The 20,732-nt window shown below is 41.7% G+C and overlaps 1 protein-coding gene across 1 annotated transcript in view; it reads left to right on the top strand.

The window, feature by feature from the left end:
* The window catches only part of LOC110130943 (uncharacterized), a 141,547-nt gene that overhangs the window by 22,950 nt on the left and 97,865 nt on the right, over positions 1–20,732 (top strand). Inside the window, exon 3 of the mRNA XM_070469836.1 lies at positions 325–688. Coding sequence (XP_070325937.1) covers positions 325–688 — 364 coding nt within the window. The remainder of the gene's footprint in view (positions 1–324; positions 689–20,732) is intronic.

Genomic DNA, 20,732 nt, shown 5'->3' with positions numbered 1-20,732 from the left:
CATTGTTTGGAAACTGTCTGCGCCTCAAACGCTATTTCTCCATGGGTTGCAGGCTGTGGATTAATAATAATAAAAAGGCCAAAGTAAAATTAACTACAGATTTTATTCACTTAGCGCTTGAATAAGCAACCCTTGAGCCAATAGAGATTACTGTTACTAGCGGTTTTATTAGTTTGTTTTAATGGGATAATATAATTACTATAAACTATTATTATTTTGTTATTATAATTCAGCAACCCGCAGGAAACAGGACCTGCCCCCCGTCCCTTCCCGGAGCCACCTCCGCCCCCCTCTTCTCAGGTGAGCCCCCACCTCCACCCCAAGCCCCGGGCGCCGCCGCTCCTCCCCGCGCCGCCCGACTGGGCATGCTCCTCGGGGCCAGCGGGGAGCGGGCTCGGCCGCCCCGCGCCTTTACCTGAGCGGGGCCCGCCCCCCGCGCACCGGCTCCGGCGGGCACCTGGCGGGCGCTGGGGACGCGGCGGAGGGGAGGAGACGCCGCACGGGGCGGGCGTTCCGGAGCCGCCGCCGAACTTTTCTCCGAGAAGTCCCACGTTTGGGGGCCGGAGCGGCAGGGCGGGGAGGGGAGAGCGGAGTTCCTGGAAGGAGCCGCTCGGCGCCGCCGCCGCACAACATGGCCTCCTCCGCCTCCTGGTCTGCGGCCGGCGCCGAGGGCACCCCTCCTGCGCAGGTGAGCGCGCGCCGCCCCCTACCTGTGGCTTCCTCCCCGCCCGGGCGCGCGGGGATCGCGGCGCGGGGAGACCGGGGGTGGAGGGGGAGGGTCGCCGCTTGGAGCCTTGCCCTCCTGGGGGTTGCCGGACGGCGACGGCGAGGCGAGGGGAGGGGACCCTGCGGGCGTTCGGGGACCCGGCGGCGCCTCAGGGCGCGGTACTCAAGTTGCCGTTCCGGACAGAGTCCGCAGCTCTCCGTCCGCCCCGGCGTGCGAGCATCCCGGGGGAGGAGGTAGGGCCCCGAGATTTAGGACTGTCTGCTCGGAGACGTTTGTCTGGAAGAAAAGCGCGGCCCAGGGCTCTGGACGCCCTCACCGCGGTCTACCGTCTCCGGGCTTCTGTGTTCTGGGCTCGCCGCTCCAGTGATTCCGTGCCAGGCTGAACCCTTCCCGAGGACACGCGCACGTTGGCGGGGAAGGAAGGAAATCACCTGGTTCTGAAAGTTACCTTCAGAGTATTAGCCTTTTTTTTTTTTTTTTTTCCGCCTCCTTTTCTTTTCTGAAGGTGGGTCGAGACACTACACGTAACCCAGTGAGAATACAAAATCTACTTTAAAGATTGAGACATGTAGAAAGTGCTGGCTAATGCGGATAGGTGGTGCAGTGCCGAGGGTTGGCTAGCGGTGGGTTTACCTTCTGCCCTGGTTTTGAGAGACTTCCATTGGCGTGCAAGTCAGACACCCACAAAGTAAGAACCGGGTGCATGCTGTGCAAATCCGCAGCTTCAGGATAGCTTCTGTTTCCTCCCACCCCACACCCCTCCACAGATTGCCACCCTGAAGCCCAGAGGCGTTTAGTAAATTTGCAGCTGCCACTGTGTGTGTGTGTAATAGAAGATAATTGGTTTAAAACACTCGGGCGTGTTTGCATGTGCTTGGAAGTCTACAGAAGGGGACTTAAACAGAAGCTGTCCTTGGGAAAGGAGCTGGAGGACGGGTGGGAGGCAGACTTAGTTTCACATACCTTTGGGGACTTTTTTTTTTTTTAAACCATGTGCATACCTTATCTGTGCTAGAAAAAGAAATATTACCATTCCAGAAACCGAGGCATCTTTGCATAACTTTGACAGCAGTAGTTTATCTAGTTTTCCAGAAACCGAGGCATCTTTGCATAGCTTTGACAGCAGTAGTTTATCTAGTTTCAAGTTACTCGGAATTGCTCTTGAAACACACGAACCTCCCAGCCCCTATCATATCTTTCCTTCAGTTGTCATCTCTGAAAATCCTGTGGGAATCAAGGAAGTCTTTCAAAGACTCTTTAAGTCTTGACAGAGTCCATTGGCGGGTTTTATTGTTACCTTGAATCTGAATTTTCCTTTTGCTGTTTTGAGAGAATGTGTGGCTTGTTGAATTTTGGAAGAGGCAGCTTTCTGGTAAAAGCAGAGCCAAGAGGTACCCTAGGGGTCTACCAGGACTTATTTCCGGAGGGGAGGCCACCGCCTGTAGGCTCTAGGAGGGAGACAGGCAGTTTCAGAGTGGATAGGAATTGCTGGCAGAGTAGTTCAGGCATTTTTATAATCTGCTGACCTGGGCTCAAATGGATGCATCTTCAAGGAACCAAAATTTCAATATTGAAAGTGAATGTAAAGTTAAAACCACAGTTCTGAAACAAAAACTGGCTGAAACAAGCAATCCATTGAATGTCATCAACCAGCTACTAATACCTAGAGGGCTGATTTCTCTTAGTTCTCAAATCTGTGAAGGATGGATAAATGAGTTGTGAATCTGGACTGTAGTGAGGTGGTTATTTATGATGAACCATTTATGCCAGTTCTCACTGTTCTTTTTGTTAGAGCATAAATAAACATCAGTTTCATAATCTGCACAGCGATGTGTGAGGCTTCATAACAGGGAATGTGGCTTAGTATCCTCCAGACAGTATAAAGACCAGTGGTGTGTTTTGGAATCCAAGGAGACACTGTGGATTCTGAATTTGTTTGCATTTTTGTGGCAGTAGTTACATTAGGGCTGTGGTTTTTCCTTTATTCAGTACTTCAGTTTTCCCCCCTTTTAGAGCATTAATGCATTTAGTCTGCCTAATTCTAGAATAGGATTTTGGTAATTGAAAATACTGTAATTCTTCTGGACTCTCAGTGATTGTTCTTAGGTTGATTTTCAATTAGTAACATTTATATTTAAAAGTTATCCATTTTTTTATGCACAAAATGTGGGTTTGTATATTTTTGTAGGATGTGCTCCTGAAGTTACAGGGAGTCATTATAATCCAAATTGGTGATCATATGAAATTCTAGCTTAGATAAAAGGCATTTTTACTTTTTTGAATAAATACCTGAAATTGATGAGACACGCTACCTGACACTTTTACATAAGAATGGTTCTGAGTTAATGAATTTTAAGTGGAATGTTTGACCTTGTTAAAAATGTCTCCAAACTTCTTAAAGTCTACCCTTCTGAAAAGATCAAGGTTACTAATGATCTAATCAGATCTGAAGTAACCTTTCCTTGACTGTATTGACTGGGCTGTTGTTCATATAACTCTAGCCTTGGGTCTTGTGAATCTAAGTGCCAGCGAGATGTTGACTTAATGCTAATAGAACAGTAGGGACATTTAATCGTGATTTTTCATTTTCATCCCATGTCAACATGTGAAAACAGCTTAAAATTTTTAAATTAATTCATGATATCATTTTAAAAGTTATTTTGATATTGTATGCTTTCTATTTGCCATGTTTTTACGTTCTAGAGGCATAGCTGTGGTTTGGAGAGGGAAATGGCAACCCACTCCAGTGTTCTTGCCTGGAGAACCCTGTGGATGGAGGAGCCTGGTGGGCTGCTGTCTATAGGGTCGCACAGAGTCGGACATGACTGAAGCGACTTAGCATGCATGCATGCCTTGGAGAAGGAAATGGCAACCCACTCCAGTATTCTTGCCTGGAGAATCCCAGGGACAGAGGAGCCTGGTGGGCTGCCATCTATGGGGTCGCACAGAGTTGGACACGACTGAGGCGACTTAGCCACAGCAGCAGCGGTGGTTAGTTAAAGATTCAAAGTTCTGTGTTCTAAGTTATGTACAGTGTGTGTTTGAGTAAATTTTTCCTGATTGGACTATAAAGGATGTAGAAAATCTTCAAAATATGTAGTCATGGTTGAAATACTTAGACACTTGCGCCTTTGTGTTTGATGTTGTGAGCAAACAGTATCTTCCAATGGATTTGTTTGTTCAAAAGGACGTAGGTTTTTCCAGGAACCCATCAGGTTCCTGCTTGACCATGGGGGTGAGATCAATGGCACCAAAGTGTTAATACAACCAATTCTTTCATGTTTTCTGGAAATCACTCCTGAATTTCCTCTCTTGGGACAGTCCAATGTCTCAAGAAGAAAGCGATCACAAGAAGAAAGCTATCACGTATATGTGCAAGTTACATGTTTTCAAAACTGAATAGAAGTGGTATTAATATTTTTTGTAGAAGAAGCTAGTAATAAACATTAAGTGAACTAGTGTTTGGAGTTGGAGCTTTAAAATATGAAATAAATTATTTGGGGATTTCTTTCATCAGATGATGCTTAGTAACTGCCATTTTTTTCAGATAACATTAAGAAAAGGGAAATACTGAAAAATTGCCCCTAACATACATTTTGTTTTCTGGGCAGGGCATGAATATTTGGACCTGGTCTGGTAGCTGAAAGGAGCAGAATGGAAGTTAATTTAAATGCCATTGTAGCCTAAAGAACTGTGTGTGACTGACTTGGAAAGGCTGTTTCCCATGGAGTTTTAAGGATACCTACGGTGATTCAGTGGTGGCTGTGTTGTCCCTCCAGCATGGAACTTCACTGCTGCCCTGCAGCCCCTCTGGGTGATGCCATGACTCAGTGCCAAGGATGCGACAGGTGTGGGGCTTCTCCCGTCCCTCCTTTTCTTTCATGTCATGACATTCTATGTGGAATCTGACAAAAGGCATTTCTGCCACTGCAGCTTTGCTCTTTAACATCAAACACAGGGCCTGACACACCATAGGCCTTCAATTAATGTTTGATGATCAAATAAATGTTGAGACGGATCCAGCATTCAGATTTAGAAGTGGCATTAGCCATATGAACAGTGCTTTGCACTCCTATCATGTGAAAGGCACTCCCAGGTACACAAGAGTCTTTTGAAAGAAAAATGTATTTGTTTCTGGCTGCGCTCTCTGGGTCTTCGCTGCTGCGTGAAGGCTTTGTCTAGTGGCAGCCGTCGGGGCTGCTCTAGTTGCGGTGGCTTCTCTCTAGAGCAAGGGCCTCGTTGGTTGCAGCGCGTGGGCTCCATGGTTGCAGCTCCTGGGCTCTAGAGTGCAGGCTGGGTAGTTGTGGTACATGGGCTTTAGTTGCCCCAAGGCATGTGGAATCTTCCTGGACCAGGGATCGAACCCATGTCCCCTGCATTGGCAGGAGGATTCTTAACCAGTGGACCAGCAGGGAAATCCAGTCTTGGTTTTTACTCTCATAATCCAAGTGACTTTGCATTTACATCAGACAGCACTCATAGATGCCAGCACTAGAAAATTTTCCAGGCATAGCTCTTTGGTATCATTTAATCAGGTGCCTCATATTTAGTGTGGGCCTTAGTGTATAATTAAAAAGGAAAATGTAGATGAAGGCACCTGAGAATTTAAGGAGAGGTGCATCAGGAAACACACTTAGCAGTTTCTCTACTGCACAGTGCCACAGAATGGAAACCTGTACCAAAAGGGATAGAGAACTGTCTGAAAAAGTGATCTAATTTATTCTTGTTTATGGTGACCTAATATTCACAGTGTGGATAGACTGTAATTTATTTCATAATTTCCCTGTTAGCAAGCATTTGCCTTATTTCTAGTTTTTTGGCACCTACAGACAGTGTTGTGAGTAAATATCCCTATATGTTAAAAAAGTTCATGATTTAATTGAATAGAGAAGACATATGCATCTTTAATAATAAAAACTGTGATTTCTTGTACCTCTCTTGGTAGATATATACTTTAAAGCAAATTGTGGAGTAGAAATCATTAGCTCTTCTTGTTTTATTCACAAGGAAACAGCTTCAGGAAGGCCGTGTAACTTATGTTTGGTAAGGGCTGAAACTGGATCGGAGCCCCTGATGCCTTGAGCAATAGACATAGACATGGTGGTAAAATCAGGAGGCCAGGAATGGAGTCCCCATTTCCCAAGTAACTTTAGCACTGCAACCTCAGAATCTTATTATCTCATGGGCTTCTGTTTCTCCACCTGAAAAAGGAGAGAGTTGAAGAAAACTATTCTGAGTGTTTATTCCAGCTGAAATAGTCTGGGATTCAAAAAAGAAAGAAAAGAGTTTTTTTCTTTTTACTCTAAAAGAGAGATAGAGATAATTAGAAATAAAGTGATACAGAAGCATTTTCCCACTCCTGTTTTGACATTCCTGATGTTAGGATAAAACTGTTTGACCTCTGTGGGTCCTTTAGGTTTTCCCTCGATTCTCCTCCTCCTGCCCTCCCCCTCTCTTTCCTCCTTCCCTCCGCCTCTTGTCTTTCCTCTTCGCCCTCCTTCTCCCCTCCATCCCTCCCCCCTCCTTCTTCTTAAATTTGAGTGATCCGTAATATGCTATAGATTATTCTCAGAAAAAAAAGAACAAAACCAAAAAACCCTGATTTACAGCATTTGCCCAATTCTGCAGTGAAAATGCAACTTTTGGTGACGAGTTCCAGTGTGTGTTTGAAGGGTCTAGGGTTTCCCCCACATTAAGCAAGCAGCGCTCTGACGTCAGCAGGTTGTCCTGCTATTCAACTCAATTCCGAGATAGCCTGAGATTCCACAGGGTAAGGGCTTAGCTCCATGAGTCTGCCCCCCACCACCCTGCTCAACTTCAGGTGCAGATCATGAGCCCGGCTTATCACATGTGCTTCTGACCAGCTGGCTATAGATTAGAGGTTTCAATGATCCCTTCCTGGGTTTGAGTAATTTGCTAGAGCAGGTCATAGAAATCAGAGAAGCATTTTACTTACTAGATTACCAGTTTATTATAAAAGAATATAACCCAACAACAGCCAGATGGAAGAGATGCATGGGCAAAGTCTGTGGAAGAGGCTCAGAGCTTCCATGTTTTTCAGAGGATACGACTCTGCCTGTGTCTCCCCAGGAAAGCTGCATCTCCATCCTGGAAGCTTAACCCCCCTCCTTTTGGGTTTTTATAGAGGCCTCATAATTCCACGGACAGAGGGGCCTGGTGGGCTACAGTCCATGGGATCGCAAAGAGTCAGATACGACTGAGCTACTAACACGCACACATTACAGAGGCATGTTTGATTAAATCCTTAGCCTTTGGTGATGGATTCAACATCCAGTCCCTTTTCCCTCCCCTGAGGTCGAGGGAGTGGGATGGATGGGACTTTCAGTCCCAACCCTGTAAGCAGGTGGTTGGTTCTACTGGCTGCTGACCTCCCTTCCTTAGGAGCTTTTCAGAAGTCACCTTAGTAACATAACAAGATACTGCTCTCAAGGGTTTTAGGAGCTCTGTCCCGGCAACAGGGGCTTCCCAGGTAGCAGAGTGGTAAAGAATCCTCCTGGCAAAGCAGGAGACGCAGGAGCTGCAATAGACCCAGGTTCTATCCTGGATTGGAAAGCTCCCCTGGAGGAGGAAATGGCAATCCACTCCAGTATTCCTGCCTGGAAAATTCCATGGACAGAGGAGTCTGGCAGACTGCAGTCCCTGGGGTCACAAGGAGTCGGACATGACTGAGCGACAGAGCAAACACGCAGGTGCCAGGAACAGGTGGAAGACCAAATGTATATTTCTTCTCTTTTAAAATAAACCCCCATTTTATTTATTTTCGGAGGCAGGTGGGCTCATAGTTCCCCAACCAGGGATTGAGCCCATGCCCCCTGCACTAGACATGAGGTGTCTTAACCACTGGACCACCAGGGAAGTCCCTATATTTCTTATTATAAACCGTAGTATCACAAAATACTTTCTTTGTGGCTTATTTCAAGCTGCTGGTGCAAGGTGAGCATGGAGTTGGGAAGAAATGGACAGAGTTGGCTTCCTTGAAAGCTGATATTAGCTAGTTCCAGCATACCACTTACATATTGTGCAAAGCACTGAATTTTTTTTATTTGGACCAATGAAATCTATCCAAAACATATTTGGCACTTAACAGATATTAGGCACACAGCATGGGTAATTAAGAACTAGTTTTTGCTTTCCAGAATCTCATAGTTTAGTAGGCTGTTTAAATGAACTTTCAGTAGAGAAAGGACTCTTGTACTGAGAATGGTTGATCAGGTCTCTTTTTCCACTGGGGACAAAATAAATACCAAGTAGATCCTGAAATATCTGGATTAGAAGTGAGAGAACCGGATGGACTTGAGATTGTTATACCGAGTGAAGTAAGTCAGACAAGGACAAATATCAAAAGCTATTGCTTATATGTGGAATCTAAAAAAAAAAAATGGTACAAATGAACTTATTTGCAAAACAAATGGAGTTACAGATGTAGAAAACAACTTATGGTAAACAAGGGGGAAAGGATGGGGTGGGGGAGGATAAATTGAGAGATTGGTATTGACATATACATATACTATTATCTATTAAATATTATCTATTAAAATAGATAGCTAATGAGAATCTACTGTAGATACACCCATCATTTAAAAGTAGATGTTAAAAAAAAAGTAGATATTTAATTGTATTTCCAAATACATAGGGTTTTTCAAAGTATCTTTGCATGTAATTTCCAAATACATGGGTTTTAAAAAAAGTATCTGTGATATTAATTCCTCATTTAAATACTTTCTTCTTTACAATCACCCTTTTTTTTATTCTTCTAAATTATTTAGGCTTTCAATGACTAAGTCAAAGATCTCTCTTGGTAAGTGTCACATTGCACTTGAAAATATGTGGGTTATTTTCTTTTGATGCTGATTTCTGACTTAATTCTGCAGTGATAAGAGAACAGACTCTGTATGATTTCAATACCTTTAGACCATGAAATTTTTACACCTTGATTTATGTCGCTGGATATGTTCCACTGTCTCCTAGTTTATAGTGTATGGGAACTTGAATAGAATTTGTATTGAACTGTTGTGTGAAAGCAAAAAGAACCTACTGTAGTATATGTAACACAGGGAACTCCAATTAATACTCTGTAATGTCTTAAATGGGAAAAGAACCTAAAAAGACAGCGATGTATGTATACATATAACTGATTCACTTTGCTATACAGCAGAAACTAACAGAATGTTGTAAATCAAGTACAGTCTAATAAAAATTAATTAAAAAAAAGAGAGAACTGAGGCCTGTAACTGGATTATTAGATGTTAGAAGGGTGTAACTGAGACTTTTAAGATTCTGTTTCTTTGGAGGTCAAGTTAAGCATAATAGATTTTTTTTTTCTCTTGTGTATATATTGGTGTGTGGAAGTTTATTAATCACCTTTATTGATGTATAATTTATATATATATGATAAAATCCACCAAATTTAAGTGTACAATTCTCCCACTCTTACAAACATTTTACCTCATCACGACAGACTATTTATTATCCTAAGAAGTTCACTTCTGTTCTTTCCTAGTTAAACTCCCTCCAACCTTCCAGGCAAGCACTGGTTTGATTTCTTTTACCATAGATTTGCTTTACCTACATGTTTTTCTGGATTCTTTCCCTTAGCATAATGTTTTTGATATTTATCCAGGCTCTTGTAGTATTAGTAGATTATTCCTTTTTGTTGCTGAGTAATATTTCATTGTGTTAGTCACACAGTGGTGTCTGACTCTTTCCCTGCCCGGCGCCTCTGTCCAAGGGATTCTCTAGGCAAGAATACTGAGGTGGGTTGTCATGTTCTTCTGCAGGGGGTCTTCCTGACCTAGGGAACAAACTTGGGTCTCCCCCATTGTGGGCAGATTCTTTACTGTCTGAGCTGCCTATGCTTCCCAGGGCATTAGTGGCAAAGAACTAGCCTGCCAATGCAGGAGACGTAGAGATGCAGGTTCGATCCCTGGGTTGGGGAGATCCCCTGGAGGAGGGCTTGGCAACCCACTGCAGTATTCTTGCCTAGAGAATCACTTGGACAGAGGAGCCTGGTTGTCTATGGTCTATAGGGCCTCAAGGAGTTGGAGAGGACTGAAGTGACTTAGCACATAGCACAATATTTTCATTGTACAAATATACCATAGATTGTTCATCCATTTGTCAGACACTTGAATTGTTTTCAGCTTTGGCTGAGTACACCTGGCTATTGTGAATGTAGAAGTTTTTGGATGGGTCGTTTGGTTGACACAGATATTCCCCCAACCACACCTATGTTGTGTGTATAGGAGTTTAAATATCAGGAGTAGGGTTGGAGAATCAAAAGATAGTATATGCTTAACTGTACCAGTAAAAGATATCTCTAGAGAATGGATTATCGCAGATCAAAATTGGGGGGAGGAGATTTCATTCTAATCCCAAAGAAAGGCAATCCCAAAGAATGCACAAACTACTGCACAATTGCACTCATCTCACACGCTAGTAAAGTAATGCTCAAAATTCTCCAAGCCAGGCTTCAGCAATACGTGAACTGTGAACTTCCAGATGTTCAAGCTGGTTTTAGAAAAGGCAGAGGAACCAGAGATCAAATTGCCAATATCTGCTGGATCATCGAAAAAACAAGAGAGTTCCAGAAAAACATCTACTTCTGCTTTCTTGACTATGCCAAAGCCTTTGACTGTGGATCACCACAAACTGTGGAAAGAGTTCTACAAGAGATGGGAATACCAGACCACCTGACCTGCCTCTTGAGAAATCTGTATGCAGGTCAAGAAGCAACAGTTAGAACTGGACATGAAACAACAGACTGGTTCCAAATAGGAAAAGGAGTAGGTCAAGGCTGTATATTGTCACCCTGCCTATTTAACTTATATGCAGAGTAGTACATCATGAGAAACTCTGGGCTGGAAGAAGCACAAGCTGGAGTCAAGATTGCCAGGAGAAATATCAATAATCTCAGATATGCAGATGATACCACCCTTATGGCAGAAAGTGAAGAAGAAGTAAAGAGCCTCTTGATGAAAATGAAAGAGGAGAGTGAAAAAGTTGGCTTAAAGCTTAACATTGAGAAAACTAAGATCATGGCATCTAGTCCCATGACTTCATGATAAATAGATGGGGAAACAATGGAAACAATGACAGACTTTATTTTTTTGGGCTCCGAAATCACTGCAGATGGTGATTGCAGCCATGAAAGTAAAAGACACTTACTCCTTGGAAGAAAAGTTGTGACCAGCCTAGACAGCATATTAAAAAGCAGAGACATTAATTTGCCAACAAATGTCTGTCTAGTCAATGCTATGGTTTTTCTAGTAGTCATGTAGGGATATGAGAGTTGGATTATAAAGAAAGCTGAGCGCCAAAGAAGTGATGCTTTTGAACTGTGGTGTTGGAGAAGACCCTTGAGAGTCCCTTGGACTGCAAGGAGATACAACCAGTCTATCCTAAAGGAAATGAATATTCATTGGAAGGACTGATGCTGAAGCTGAAACTCCAATACTTTGGCCACCTGATGCGAAGAACTGACTCATTTGAAAAGCCCCTGATGCTGGGAAAGATTGAAGGAAGGAGGGAAGGGGATGACAGAGGATGAGAGGATTGGATGGCATCACTGACTGAATGGACATGAGTTTGAGTAACCTCTGGGAGTTGGTGATGGACAGGGAGGCCTGGTGTGCTGCAGTCCATGTGGTCGCCAAGAGTCGGATACAACTGAGCGACTGAACGGAACTGAAAAATACAGTCTTGTGGGATCATCTTGGACCAGGGATCTAACCTATATCTCCTGAATTAGCATTTACCATTGAGCCATGAGGGAAGCCTATATCTTTATAATTTCTGTGGCATTTTTCTCATATCCTTATAACTCCTGTGATAGTCTACCCTCTGCTGAAGGTATCTTTGAACATATCTTTCAAGAGGAAATGAAGTGGTGTGGAAAGAGGAAGCATGGACTTTAGAATAACCTACTGGGGTTTTCTGAGTCTGTTGCCAATTAATTACCATTTAATTACTGTATTGGGTAAATCACTTTGCTGTGTCTGTCTTCTCTTTCCTTACTTGAGGAACTAGTAACATCCACCTTGCAGGATTGTTCTAAGAGTTTCAGGAAATGTACATGATACATTGATACAGTGGGTGGTCAGTAAACAGGAGCTCTTAGGTTGTGAACTCAGAAGCTACCAACTTTGAGGTAATTACATCTTGGAATAAAATTTATGTACAAAATTTAAGACATAGATGGAAAATTTGCTTATGTACTACATGCATATTTGCTCTACAAATTTTTTTAATTTTACTGCTAGTAGATTGCCAGTCCTTAAAATCTTTGATTAGGTAAGTGCATTGTTGTTTAGTCGCTAAGTTCTGTCTGACTCTTTTGCACCCCATTGACTGTAGCCCACCAGTCTCCTCTGTCCGTGGAAATCTCCAGGCAAGAATATTGGAGTGGGTTGCCATTTCCTTCCCCAGGGAATCTTCCCAACCCCAGAGATAGAACCTGCATTTCCTCCATTGCAAGTGGGTTGTTTACTGCTGAACCAACAGGGAAGCCCCAAGTAAATCATACATAAGTAAATAAAGAAGAAAATATATTTTCCTCATTCTGTTTCCATTTCCCTCAATGTTTAGGTATCCAGGGGAAAGTTTTATTTTCCAAGCTTCAGGTTTATTCAATTATCTCCTCTCTTTTGGCAGAGGTGTGTTTAAGTAAATGGGGTGCAAGATGGAAATTTTAGAAATTACCATAAGAACAAAAATTGCAGCAATGTAATTGCTTACATTTGGAGACAACTATTTATATTCCTTAAAGTACTTGTATGTTGTTTCACACATTTGTTCCTCAGAACAACCACATCAGGCAGTTGGAGTAAATAGTCTAAATTTAGTGAAAAGAAAAGCAAGGTTCAGAGGTAGACTTATTCAAGGTCTTTATGAAGCTAATAATGGCAAAGCTGAGGGAGGGAATTGGGCAGTAAACAGGAAACCCTGTGTGTGGATGGTGGGAGCACAGTCTGGGGCAGTGTTTGGAAAGCACTCAGGCATTATTTAAGCAAATTAACTAGGTAGTTGCTCTGTGACCCAGAAATTCCATTTCTACAGTCAGACATTGGAATGTGTCCTCCAGGTCTCCAAAAGAATGTGAGCAAGGTTATTCACTGCTGTATTGTTAGTAAGGGTGCTGGTGGTGGGGAGGTAACTGCGTGACCTTTGCTGGGAGGGTTGGGCTGAGGGGTCCACATCATGGAGTTGTCTGCAACCATTAGCAGCAATGGGTTAGGTAAACAGAAGCACCATGAATGGATATGAAGACTATCGTGCTTGGTAAAATGTAAGAGGGGGAGATATGTTTATCATTCATGTATTTTTAAAATTTATAATGGTTTCCCTGATGGCTCAGATAGTAAAGAATCTGCCTGCAATACGGGAGACACAGGTTTAATCTCTAGGTCAGGACGATATCCTGGAAAAGGGAATGGCTCCCCGCTCCAGTATTCTTGCCTGGAGAATTCCATGGACAGAGGAGCCTGGTGGGCTACAGTCCATGGGGTCGCAAAGAGTCAGACACGACGGAGTGACTAACACACAACGTGAAAACGCACAAGCACAGCACGGTACACTTCTTACAAGAACAGTTCCCTAAAGGACTCACTGAGCATGTTAGAATGGCTGCCTGTGGGGCCCAGTGCATGGGAGTGGGCTAAGGAGATAGACAGAAATAAGGAAAGAAAATAATGATGGTGTGCTCAGTGAGTATGGCTAATTCAGCCCTCTGAATGGTGAAGTTAAAAATAATACTTTACTTAATGTCAGATTGATTATGTTCTTTGCAGCCAAAGTTGGAGAAGCTCTATAGAGTCAGCAAAAACAAGACTGCAAGCTGACTGTGGCTCAAATCATGAACTCCTTATTGCCAAATTCAGACTTAAATTGAAGAAAGTAGGGAAAGCCACTAGACTATTCAGGTATGACCTTAATCAAATCCCTTATGATTATGCAGTGGAAATGAGAAATAGATTCAAGGGATTTGATCTGAAAGACAGAGTGCCTGAAGAACTATGGATAGGGGTTCATGACATTGTACAGGAGACAGGGATCAAGACCATCCCCAAGAAAAAGAAATGCAAAATGGCAAAATGGTTGTCTGAGGAGGCCTTGCAAATAGCTGAGAAAATAAGAGAAGCAAAAGGCAAAGGAGAAAAGGAAAGATATTCCCATTTGAATGCAGAGTTCCAAAGAATAACAAGGAGAGATAAGAAAGCCTTCCTCAGTGATCAATGCAAAGAAATAGAGGACAACAAGAGAATGGGAAAGACTAGAGATCTCTTCAAGAAAAGAGATACTGAGGGGATATTTCATGCAAAGATAGGGACAATAAAGGACAGAAGTGGTATAGACCTAAAAGAAGCAGAAGATATTAAGAAGAGGTGGCAAGAAAACACAGAACTATATAAAAATGATCTTCACGACCCAGATAATCACAATGGTGTGATCACTCACCTTGAGCCAGGCATCCTGGAATGTGAAGTCAAGTGGGCCTTAGGAAGCATCACTATGAACAAAGCTAGTGGGTGTGATGGAATTCCAGTTGAGCTATTTCAAATCCTAAAATGATGATGCTGTGAAAGTGCTGCACTCAATGTGCCAGCAAATATGAAAAGCTCAGCAGTGGCCATAAGACTGGAAAAAGTCAGTTTTCAGTCTAATCCCAAAGAAAGCCAATGCCAAAGAAGGCTCAAACTACCACGCAATTGCACTCATCTCACACACTGATAAAGCAGTGCTAAAAATTCTCGAAGGCAGGCTTCAACATTATGTGAACCGTGAACATCGAACCAGATGTTCAGTCTGGTTTTAGAAAAGGCAGAGGAACTGGAGATCAAATTGCCAACATCCTCTGGGTCATCAAAAAAGCAAGAGAGTTCCAGAAAAACATCTATTTCTGCTTTATTGACTATGCCAAAGCTTTTGACTGTGTGGATCACAATAAACTGTGGAAAATTCTTCAAGAGATGGGAATACCAGACCACCTGGCCTGCCTCTTGAGAAATCTGACACAGGTTTAATCTCTAGGTCAGGACGATATCCTGGAAAAGGGAATGGCTCCCCGCTCCAGTATTCTTGCCTGGAGAATTCCATGGACAGAGGAGCCTGGTGGGCTACAGTCCATGGGGTCACAAAGAGTCGGACACGACTGAGTGACTAAACTGAACTCATGTAGTTTGAATACCTTTTGTATGATGAACTGTGTTACTACTAGGCTTAACTAAAGAGACCTTGTTACCATTATATACAGGGCGAATGTTCCACGTAAAATGAAGTTTGAATCGGTGTCTAAATTTTCAGATGTACTTTTGCTCAGAGAACAGCATCTTTTTCTTTTTAAACATTTACAATACCATACTTCTGAGTTGGTATAATTTAAAAATTAACTTCCTTGTTGATTTTATGTTTTGGATAATAGAGACTGATGTATCATATAGTACTGTTAGTTTTTTACAAAATTCACATGTAGTATAGTACTAAATATTTAATTATGAAATGATACTCAAACTGTCCTTATCATTCTTCATGGGTTCAGAAGGTGTGCAGCATACTATCATATCTAGAAACAGTTGTCTGCATGTGTATTATTATCCTTAAAGAATCTAAATGTGTAGTTTCGTTTTATTTTGCAGCTATATCCTGGTATCTGCCTGCAGTGCAGGAGAACCAGGTTCAATCCCTGGGTCAGAAAAATCCCCTGGAGAAGGGAATGGTTACCCACTCCAGTATTCTTGCCTGGAGAATCCCATGGACAGAGGAGCCTGATGGGCTATGGTCCATGGAGTTGCAACGAGTCAGACATGACTGAGCAATTAACATTTTCACTAAAAAAAATTTGTAATATTTGTTTTCCAAATTAAATTTGAAGTATAGGTCACTTTCTTTTTGCCTTAAAGCAGTGCATATTTATTATGGTGCAGCTCTGGAGGTCTGGGGCTTTCTTGATAGCTCAGCTGTTAAAGAATACACCTGCAATTTAGGAGACCCCAGTTCAGTTTCTGGGTCGGGAAGATTTGCTGGAGAAGGGACAGGCTCCCCACTCCAGTATTTCTGGGCTTCTTTGGTGGCTCAGCTGGTGAAGAATCTACCTGCAGTATGAGGGACCTGGGTTCGATCCTTGGGTTGGGAAGATCACCTGCAGAAGGGAACGGCTACTCACTCCAGTGTTCTGGCCTGGAGAATCCCATGGACTGTATAGTCACTGGGGGCGCAAAGGCTCAGACAGGACTGAGCAACTTTCACTGTCACTTCTGAGGGTCCAAGTCCAAAATGGGTTGACCAGACTTTGTTCCTTTTGTAGTCTCTAGGGCAGACTCCTTATCTTTATCTTTTCCAGCTTCTAGAGCCTGTTTCTTGGCTCCTGGCCCCACATCACTCTGACCTCTGCTTTGACCAACATTTTGAATAGATTGCTTTTTTAAATTTACTTTCCCTTTCGAGTCCCTGTAATCCTTCTGAAATGACAGTTGTGTAAAATGATTATGCTTTTGTCTTGTATGTATTGTACATTTTAATAACAGCAACTATCCGTCCTGTTGAACAAAGTCATAATGGTTAAAAATTCAACTCAAAATGATCAGCCTTTGAAAGTGTTTATCCATTACTATTGTGGAGGTGTCATATTCGTCAAGCAGACTCTGCTGGGGATGAGAAAGTTACCCAGTGATTTTAGTAATAGGTGTAGAAGCTGGAGAGAAATTCATTACACCATCAGTAATCCCAGTGTCTACCTGTTTGTAAGAGGTGCTCAGAGGAGAAGTTCAGGTTTACTCATGCTGTGCAGATGAAGCCTGGCTCCTTCGTAAGGGTTTGATCTGCACTACCATGCAGCAAAATGTTGACAATAAATAAATGGTTTTATTTGTTTATTTTTTAACAGACAGTAAGTCAGCTTCAATATAAATTATTTATTTATATTTATTTATTTATTTATTTAACTGCATCAGCTCTTAGTTGTGGCATGTGATATAGTTCCCAGGGATGGAACCAGGGCTCCCTGCATTGGGAACTCAGGGTCTTAGCCACTAGACCACCAGGAAAGTCCAAGAAATGATTTTAATGTGTTTTATCTCAAGAACTCAAATGAAATATTAAGAAAAGGGAATCATTTCTACCTAATGGAAGGGATATAAACTTAGAGTCAGAAGATATGTGAAAATAAGGTTCATAAGTGTGATTCTGAATTTATCTGCAGTTTAATTTCCTCATCTACAAAATGAGGATAATGATAATGCCTGCTTTATGCATCTCAGAGTTGTAAGGATCAAATTGTGTGATAAGGTAATTTATTCGACTTGTTTAGTACTGTATAAATATATATATATATATTATATATTGTTTTTTAACATTTTTATTTATTTACATTTTTTATTACATTGTATCTTCATTGCTGCATATGGGCTTTGTCTAGTTACAGCATGCATGGATTACTCTGTTCCAGTTAATTTATTTGGCTGCGTTGGGTCTTAGTTGTAGCAGGCATGATCTTTTGTTGGGGTGTAAGGACTCTTTAGTTGTGTTCCGTAGACTTAGTTGCTCTGAGGCATGTGGGATCTTAGTTCCCTGACCTGGGATTGAACCCATGTCCCCTGGATTGCAGGACAGATTTTTAACCACTGAACCACCAGGGAAGTCCTTACATATTGTATTTTAAATGTACTCTTCTTTTTTAGTGTGGTAGCTCTTCCATGGAACTAATTTAGCATCTTGCTAAATACAGGTAGTAGCAAATGATATCTCAGTGGTGATTCAATATTTAAAAGTTGATTTCTTGAGATTTGAGGTTTTTAGCATCTCTTTAAGGTTTTGATAACTTTTAATCATATTAAAGCATTAGGAGTGCCAGGAAACTATGCTACTTTAGTTTGCTGGGTCTAGTAGAGCAGGTGTATAAGCAGTAATTAAAATCTTGTGCTCCATGATGCATTTTGCAAAGTCTGGTTGGGCTGCAAAGCTGTTACCAGGTTTGAAATGGCATGGCTTAGATTGTGTGGATGTCTACCTAAGTCTCCACTGAATCTCTCAGTATGTGGAACTGATCAATCTGGAATTCTCTAGGTGTTTGAAAAATCAGTGCAATGAATTGCTCCCTGAGTTGGAAAATTTCGATTCAGTCTGTTATTCAGAATATACATGAGGTTGGTCAAATCATTACACTTTTACTCAGAGTATCCCCCTAACCTGTAAGATTTCTACCTGCTTAAAAATTGTCTATGCTCCCAAACTGTGGTGAGCTGTCAATCAAAACTAGTACATGGTATTTTCCAGAACCTTCCAGTGAGCTAAATCTAAGCTCAGAAATTGATGAAGACTCTGAAGGGATGAGTAAATACCTAAAACACATTTACACAGAATCCTGAAGAAGCCTTTTATCTATTTGTAATCATTGCTTTAAATTAGAAATCTGAGTCATTAATGAGATTTTTCTTCTCTCATTTAGTGAGGTACAAATACTTGCAATTCTGCCTCCTACGTGACTTAAATCTAATCCTCTCTTCAACTCTGTGCCACTGCTTTGGTTCTGGCTCTCATCATCTTTGACCTAAGCCATTTCAACCAAGCCACAGTTGCCTAAATTGTCTGCTTGCTTCTACATTGTCTTCTATTGCACAGCTGGCTTCCTTACTTATCTTTGCAACACACAAATGTGATGTCTTTCTCCTGTTTAAAAACCCTTTATCATATCCATCATAGATAAAGTAAAGTCCAAAATCTTAGGGTTGCACAAAAGGTCTTTTATCATCTTGTCTGAATGCAACTTACCATTTTTATCCTTCATCTTTTTTCCCCTGAAACATCTGACTTTGTGACCATTCTTATTCTTATTTCTCCAACCTTTCCCCAAATGAACTGTGCCTTTGCATTTGTCCTTGTCTTTGTACAAGTTTTCTTTCTGCTAGTTTGTGCCATTGTCATTTTTTACTTCCTGGAAAAACCCTACAAATCCTTCAATACCTAGCTCAAATGTTGCCTTTTCAGGCACACTTCCTAGACTTCTGCAGATAGTGACGCTCTGTCTTCTGCAGTGCAAAGCATTTCATGTATGTTTAGCAGTCTTGGCATTTATCACGTTTTATTGGAACTATTTATTTATCCCGTCTTCTCTAACTAGCTGAACAGTGGGCACCTAGAGGGCTTATTTACCCTTTCCCCCTCCATTTTTGTGTCTGCCTTCCCCTGTCTAGGATCTAGCATATCTGATGCTCTGTTTATTCCTATTGAACAAAGAGAAATTTGTCAGTTGAACCATCTTTGCTAATGTGATTTCCTATAAGATAGTGTTGAGGTTACTCTGACATTCAAAAACCTTCAAAAGATAATCATATGTAAGTCAGATATAGGTATATGATAAGATTTTAGAAATATGTCAGCAGTCTGGCAGGAGTATGTATATATGATAATATCTAATAATATTTTTGTCCTTTGAAAGGTTTGACCTCACACCCACTTCCTGCTAAATGGCATAGTGTAGTATTTGGATTTTATAGTAACTGTGCTTTGGGCAAGTGAAAGTAACTTCTCAGAGAGCCTCATCTTTTAATGGAGATTCATATCTCACCGGGTTGTTGAGAGAATTAAATGAGATCCTCCATGGAAAGCACATAACATAATGCCTGGCACCTAACAGTAATATTGAGTTTATTGTGTGTGTGTAATATCTATGATAATATATGTTAATAGTATGCATTTCTACAGTTCATTATCCTAGGGCAGGGACTGTTCTCATAAATTTTCATTTGTGAAAGAACATAACATTCTTTTGCATAAGCTTCCTCCTCTTCTATCTTCCTTTTACCATAAAATGGTGGGAATTTGTCCAAATTTTTTCTTTAAAGTGGTTTTTGAAAACAGGGATTATTGACATAATCTGTTGATGCTAAAATAAAGCTAACCTCTGTCCTTCTTGCTTATGATAGGTAGCAGTCTGTGAAGGCTCTAGAGATCTCATGTATAAAGCAAAAAATACCATTATCTGCTTCTTATAACCCCTAATCCAATGCTATATTCTTTGGATTGGTTTGTAAAATTTATAAGTAAGTAATATAGCAAATGAAATCATAATTGAAGTCAGAAGAAAGATTAGGAGAAAATATTTACAGCATTATGATACGATATTATATTCCTGGTCTGCAAAGAACTCTTAGACATTGTGAAGAAAAGGACAAAAGAGCAAAAGGAAAAATGGTCAGCCGTGTGAACAGAAGAAGAAACACAGCTGGCCAGTGAACACTTGAAAGATGTTGTGTTTATCTTCTGGAGGAGATTAAATGACTAATTTCTATTTGATAGCATTTTATCTATTCAGTTCAGTTCAGTCGCTCAGTCGTGTCCGACTCTCTCTGACCCCATGAATCACAACACGCCAGGCCTCCCTATCCATCACCAACTCCGGGAGTCTACCCAAACCCATGCCCATTGAGTCGGTGATGCCATCCAGCCATCTCATCCTCTGTCATCCCCTTTTCTTCCTGCTCCCAATCCCTCCCAGCATCAGGGTCTTTTCCAGTGAGTCAACTCTTCGCATGAGGTAGCCAAAGTACTGGAGTTTCAGCTTCAGCATCAGTCCTTCCAATGAACAGATCAGTCCTTCCAGGACTGATCTCCTTTAGGATGTACTGGTTGGATCTCCTTGCAGTCCCAGGAACTCTCAAGAGTCTTCTCCAACACCACAGTTCAAAAGCATCAATTTTTCGGTGCTCAGCTTTCTTCACAGTCCAACTCTCACATCCATGCATGACCACTGGAAAAACCATAGCCTTGACTAGACGGACCTTTGTTGGCAAAGTAATGTCTCTGCTTTTTAATATGCTATCTAGGTTGGTCATAACTTTCCTTCCAAGGAGTAAGTGTCTTTTAATTTCATGGCTGCAGTCACCATCTGCAGTGATTTTTGAGCCCCCAAAAATAAAGTCTGACACTGTTTCCACTGTCTCCCCATCTATTTGCCATGAGGTGATGGGACCAGATGCCATGATCTTAATTTTCT

This window comes from Odocoileus virginianus, chromosome 7 (assembly GCF_023699985.2).
Source record: "Odocoileus virginianus isolate 20LAN1187 ecotype Illinois chromosome 7, Ovbor_1.2, whole genome shotgun sequence".
Taxonomy (NCBI): Eukaryota; Metazoa; Chordata; class Mammalia; order Artiodactyla; family Cervidae; genus Odocoileus; species Odocoileus virginianus.
The sequence above is the reverse complement of the archived record's forward strand: the minus strand, read 5'-3'. Positions and strand labels throughout refer to the sequence as shown.